We start from the raw sequence: 6679 nt of genomic DNA on the forward strand, positions 1-6679 counted from the left end.
TCATATGTCACCTCAGGTATCCTTTAAAGGGGCAGAGACCTTCACCTACTTCACCTATTGCCAACCGTGTCCCGCCGATGGGCAGCCCAGGACCGCCTAACGCCGATCGGCGTAAAGTCCAGGGGCTTGCTTTTGCAGGGGATCGAGCGTGCGCCGCATGCGCATCTCCTGCTTGGTAGACGGAGCTCCTCGGGAGCAGCTCGGAGACTGTTAGACGGCAAAACAGAAAGCTCTGTTGATGGGGAGAAAAGGAGGAAGGGGGGAATCACTTGTGTGCTGTGTTGTGCGGCCCTGCAGTGAGGCCTTGAAGGGAACCTAAACTGAGAAGGATATGGATTTTTGCTTTTAAACTAATACCAGTTGCCTGACTCTCCTGCTGATCCTGTGTCTCTAATACTTTTAGCCACAGCCCCTGAACAAGCATGCAGATCAGATGCTCTGACTGAAGTCAGACTGGATTAGCTGCTTGCTTGTTTCAGGGTTGTGGCTCGATCACTACTGCAGCCAAATAGATCACCAGGACACCAGGCAACTGGTATTGTTTAAAAGGAAACATCCATATCCCTCTCAGTTAAGGTTCCCTTTAAAGCTGCAGTGGCCTATTTTACAAAAAATGTCCTGGTCTTTAGGTGGGCTTAACACTGTGGTTCTCAAGAGATTAACCTCTTGCGGACCGCGTCACGCCGATGGGCGTGGCCGCGGCGGCAGCCCCAGGACCGCCTAACGCCGATTGGCGTAAAGTCCTGGGGCTCTGTTTTGTAGGAGATCGCACGCAGGCTGCGCGCACCTCCTGCTTGGGGGGCGGAGCTCCGCCCCACCTTCAGTCTCCGATTGGCTATTGCCGCTCGGGAGACTGTTAGACGGCGTGATCGCCGTCTATTTACATGGTGCAGCGCTGCGATCAGCAGCAGCACTGCACTGGGGACAGCCGTGTGACACGGCTGTCCCCCTGGGGGACAAGAGAGCGATTGGCTCTCATAGGGTGAAGCCTATGAGAGCTGATTGCCATGATTGGCTGGCTGGGGGGAGGGAGGGTAGGGGTTTAAGGGGGGGAGGTTACCTGTATGCAAGGGTATGCACACAGGGTGTATGCATTAAGGAAGGAGAGTGGAAGGAAGGAGTGTGATCAGCACTGCTACAGCATGTACTCTATGGAGTATACAGTAAATCTATTGAGAGTATGAAACTATATAAACATATTGAATGGTCTTACCAAGGTGCCTGCTCAGGGCTCTGAGCTCATAGTAGTATAGGGAATCTGGGACTTCAGCTATGTTCATTTGGCCATGATTCACCGTGTGGTAGAGAATCGCAAACCGGCATTTTGACATCTCAGGTTTGAATAACCGGTGATCTCTGGATCCATAGACGCTGCACACATGTAACCATTTCCCAATATCAGATTTCTGCAAATGATCCATTAGCCACTGATAGTTATCTTTTGCGGACCTTGAAAAGATGCCGATAGCGTAGAGTGACATGTTTTGTTATGGGCGTATTGCTAGTAGGCTGGAAACAGAGTTATTTTCCGTGGGTGACTAATTCCATTAGCTGTTAACAAAAAAGAATGTATGTTAGAAAATGATAACACAGTCGCTTTAAGGAATCTTAACCACTTAAGGACCAACATATAAAATGGCCTTAAGGACCAGAGCGTTTTTTTTGGTTTTGACATGCTTTGTTTGAGTTTAGATATTTCAGTAAATTTTTGGTCTATCCAAACAAATGTGATATTGTTTTTTTCAGAACAAATAGGGCTTTTTATCTATACCACTTAATTATATTGATAATGGAATTTTATATGTTTTTTAAGAGAATTTATGCTAAAAAAAAGTAAAAAAATGTATATTGTCTGAAATTTTCAACCAAAAATATGTATATATGTTGAATTAAAACATAAATTCTTTTCAAAATGTATTCTGCCATATGTTTCTAATATAGATGTGCAAAAAAAATGAAAACTATTTACATCTTTGGTACATTGTAGAGACTGTGAAAAAAAGTGTAATTTTGCTTTTCAGTGAACAAAATCTACAATGCTTGTTTTCTGCGTTGTACATCACTTCTCTGAAGCACTAAGTCACTGAAATAGTAACATTCCCACCAAAATGACCCCATTCTGTAAACTAGACCTCCTGAGGTATCCATCGATGGGGGCATTGGTGATTTTGACTGCACAGATTATTGGTGGAAATTGATGGAATGTATAACGACAAAAAGAAAAAAATCATTTTTTTTTGTTCAGACATGTCAGTTTTTTCTGTTTTTTGCCAGACATGCTTTGAAGTATTGTAGAAATTCACCCCACAAATGATTCAGTAATTCCTTCTGAATAAAACGATACCAAATATGTGTGGCTAGACTATTGCTTTAGTCCAATACAGAGCTTAGAAGAAGTTGTCAATTATTAAACTTTCAAAGACCATAAATCACACGCTTGCATTTCCCAGCACAGCCTGCTTTTGATGAAGTCTGAGGTAAAAAGTCTGTCAAATTCCCGCCAAAATGACCCCATTCTGTAAACTAGACTTCCTGAGGTATCCATCGATGGGGGCATTGGTGATTTTGACTGCACAGATTATTGGTGGAAATTGATGGAATGTATAACGACAAAAAACAAATAATCATTTTTGTATTCAGACATGTCAGTTTTTTCTGTTTTTTGACAGACATGCTTTAAAGTATTGTAGAAATTCACCTCACAAATGATTCAGTAATTCCTTCTGAATAAAACGATACCAAATATGTGTGGCTAGACTATTGCTTTAGTCCAATACAGAGCTTAGAAGAAGTTGCCAATAATTGAACCTTCAAAGACCATAAATCACACGCTTGCATTTCCCAGCACAGCCCGCTTTTGATGAAGTCTGAGGTAAAAAGTCTGTCAAATTCCCGCCAAAATGACCCCATTCTGTAAACTAGACCTCCTGAGGTATCCATCGATGGGGGCATTGGTGATTTTGACTGCACAGATTATTGGTGGAAATTGATGGAATGTATAACGACAAAAAGAAAAAATCATTTTTTTATTCAGACATGTCAGTTTTTCTGTTTTGTGACAGACATGCTTTGAAGTATTGTAGAAATTCACCCCACAAATGATTCAGTAATTCCTTCTGAATAAAACGATACCAAATATGTGTGGCTAGACTATTGCTTTAGTCCAATACAGAGCTTAGAAGAAGTTGTCAATAATTGAACCTTCAAAGACCATAAATCACACGCTTGCATTTCCCAGCACAGCCCGCTTTTGATGAAGTCTGAGGTAAAAAGTCTGTCAAATTCCCGCCAAAATGACCCCATTCTGTAAACTAGACCTCCTGAGGTATCCATCGATGGGGGCATTGGTGATTTTGACTGCACAGATTATTGGTGGAAATTGATGGAATGTATAACGACAAAAAGAAAAAATCATTTTTTTATTCAGACATGTCAGTTTTTCTGTTTTGTGACAGACACGCTTTGAAGTATTGTAGAAATTCACCCCACAAATGATTCAGTAATTCCTTCTGAATAAAACGATACCACATATGTGTGGCTAGACTATTGCTTTAGTCCAATACAGTGCTTAGAAGAAGTTGTCAATTATTGAACCTTCAAAGACCATAAATCACACGCTTGCATTTTCCAATACAGCCCGCTTTTGATGAAGTCTGAGGTAAAGAGTCTGTCAAATTCTGTAAAATAGACCCCCTGAGGTATTCATCGATGGGGGCATTGATGATTTTGACTGCACAGATTATTGGTGGAAATTGAATAAAATAAATGAATTTTTCTTTTTGTCCTTATACATTCCATCAATTTCCACCAATAATATGTGCTGTCAAAATCATCAATGCCCCCACGGATGGATACTTCAGGGGGTCTAGTTTACAAAATGGGGTCATTTTGGTGGGAAATTGAGGGACTTTTTACCTCAGACTTAATTGAAAGCGGGCTGTGCTGAAAATTGCAAACGTGTGATTTATGGTCTTTGAAGGTTCAATAATTGACAACTTCTTCTCAGCACAGCTTTGAACTAAAGCAATAGTCTAGCCACGCATATGTGGTATTGTTTTATTCAGAAGGAATTACTGAATCATTTGTGGGGTGAATGCCTACAATACTTCAATTTGAATGGAATGTTTGGGAAGAAAAAATAAATGTAGCAATTTTTTGGGGGCGGGGGGTTTCAGTTGCTCCTTCTGAATAAAATTATATCGCCTATGTGTGGCTACTGGCGCTTTGTGTACCATAAATTTGAAGGACAATCCAAGTTAAAAATTTAGGCAGGTGTGGTACACTTTGAAACAGTCTTTCAAACAAAGTCCTGGTTTTTCGGGACATTCGGGGCAATGGTATCGTGTATCCGTCCTTATTTTTTGTTTAGTGCAGACCCTACACTTTTTCTGGGGGTATTGCTTTTTCCCCGTCTGTGGTATAATTTCTGGAACATGATATCCAGAAAGTCTCTCGACTGAATCAAATCTTCTGCCAGGGTGAGTTGCAGCTTTGGAAATGAGAGATTCAGCTATTTCCTCCTGGAATTCTAAATTGCTGAGAGGGTTTTTTGACATTTTGTATAGTATAAAGCTGTTGTAAATTCCCAACTGCAGCAAGTATAAGCCTAATTTTTTATACCAATATCTGGTTTTGCGTGCGGCCAGGTACGGCTTCATTGCCGCGTCATTGCGGTCTACACCACCCATATATTGGCTGTACTCATGAACACATTTAGGTTTCTCTTGTGCTCCAGTCCTGGGTGTTATGCTTTCAGGAGTATGTATGGTTGAAAGCATATATACGTCCCTTTTTCCCCTGTACTTCAGAGCCAGCATCTCTTCACTGCGGAGACCCTCAGATTCATCAGGTTTGAGGCGCTTGTTGACAAGGCTCTGAGGGAAGCCTTTGCGGTTGGATCTGATGGTACCGCAAGCTGGCGTGTTCTCTCTCGCTAAATGTTTGAATAGTGGGATGCTGGTGTAATAGTTGTCTAGGTACAGGTTGTATCCTTTGTTCAGGAGAGGGTGAATCAGATCCCAGACAACTTATATATATAAGGTGGGCACCCAGGTGGATCCAGCTGGCTGTCTTTTCCCTCGTACACTCGGAAAGCGCATGTAAAGCCAGTGCTGCTTTCACAAAGCTTATAAATTTTTATGCCATATCTGGCACGCTTGGAAGGGATGTATTGCTTTATCCTAAGTCGACCAGTGAAGTGTACCAGGGACTCGTCAATACTTATATTTTTTTCTGGCACGTATACCTCTGAAAATTTTTGCGATAGGTAGTCAATTAGGGGCCGAATTTTGTATAGGGGATCAATATTTGGATCTTCTCCGGTTTGGTACTGGGAATTGTCACTGAAATGGAGGAAGCGCAAGATGGTCAAATAACGTGTCCTCGACATTGTTTGCGAAAAAAATCCCCATATGTTGAATTGGTCTTTTCGACCAATACCGTTTTAGGTCTGGTTTTTTGGTAATGCCCATGTTTATTGTGAGGCCTAAAAATGTTTTTATTTCCTCCACTGTAGTGGGCCACCAGTTCTTAGGCCTTGCATAGCTGGATTGCGGTTTCTCAGCAATGTGTTGCTGAGCGTATAAGTTTGTTTGCTCAGCAATAGAGCCTAGGAGCTCATCAGTGATTATGAGTTCCATAAATTGAATTGGGGAGAGGTTAGCCGTTTGCACTTTAATTCCAGCCTGGGCTGTGAAAGGAGGAATTGAGGGTGCTTCTAGGTTGGCAGGCGACCACACGGGGTGAAGCAATTCCTCCGGTACGTCAGTGCGGCGACGTTTAGTAGAAGCGCTCTGTTGCCTGCGGCGTCTCTGTCTGGGTGTTGCGACACTCTCTTCCTGCTCCTGACTAGTGCTTGGCTGCTCTGGCATGGCTGTCTCAGAACTCTCAGTCTCCTCCACGTCCGATTCACTCGGTAGGGTGTCACTGTCAGGGATTGGCTCAAACTCTGAGTCTGAATCTTCAGGCTCTGATTCTTCAGAGTCTAATTCCTCACTGGATTCCCCAGACTGGCAGATCAGATCTACAATCTGCTGAGCAGTAAAAGATCTCTTCGCCATCACGTATATAGTGCAGGACACAATATAAAGGACACAATATACCCTAACAAGCCTGTATATGCACAGACAATATCAGACCCCACACTGACACTATATACGTAAGCGTATAAACCCTGAACCTATATGCCACCCTTTACACTAATGATATACAGCCCTATATACCCTACACTGTACACTAAACCCGATTTACCCTACACGATATACCCGACACTATATACTAAACCCTTTATATCCTACGCTATATACTAAAGCCTATATATACACCCTACACTATATACTAACCCCTATACACCCTACACTATATACTAACCCCTATATACCCTACTCTATATACTAATCCCTATATACCCTACACTATAAACTAAGCCCTATATACCCTACTCTATATACTAAACTATATACTAAACCCTAAATACCCTACACTATACCCTAAACACTATATACCCTGCCTATTATACTAACCCCTATCTAACTGCAGTAAAGCACAGTAAATAAAATCACAATCCAGTAAATATTATATATACTATATATATATATATATATATATATAGCTATATACTATATATATATATATATATATATATATATATATATATATATATATATATATATATATATAT

The 6679-nt window shown here is 41.4% G+C and overlaps 1 protein-coding gene across 1 annotated transcript in view; it reads right to left on the bottom strand.

The window, feature by feature from the left end:
• The window catches only part of LOC137526030 (uncharacterized), a 113735-nt gene extending 112254 nt beyond the window's left edge, over positions 1–1481 (bottom strand). The window contains exon 1 of the mRNA XM_068247242.1: positions 1214–1481. Coding sequence (XP_068103343.1) covers positions 1214–1481 — 268 coding nt within the window. The remainder of the gene's footprint in view (positions 1–1213) is intronic.
• Positions 1482–6679: the final 5198 nt, after the last annotated feature.

Source organism: Hyperolius riggenbachi, chromosome 7 (assembly GCF_040937935.1).
Source record: "Hyperolius riggenbachi isolate aHypRig1 chromosome 7, aHypRig1.pri, whole genome shotgun sequence".
Classification (NCBI taxonomy): domain Eukaryota; kingdom Metazoa; phylum Chordata; class Amphibia; order Anura; family Hyperoliidae; genus Hyperolius; species Hyperolius riggenbachi.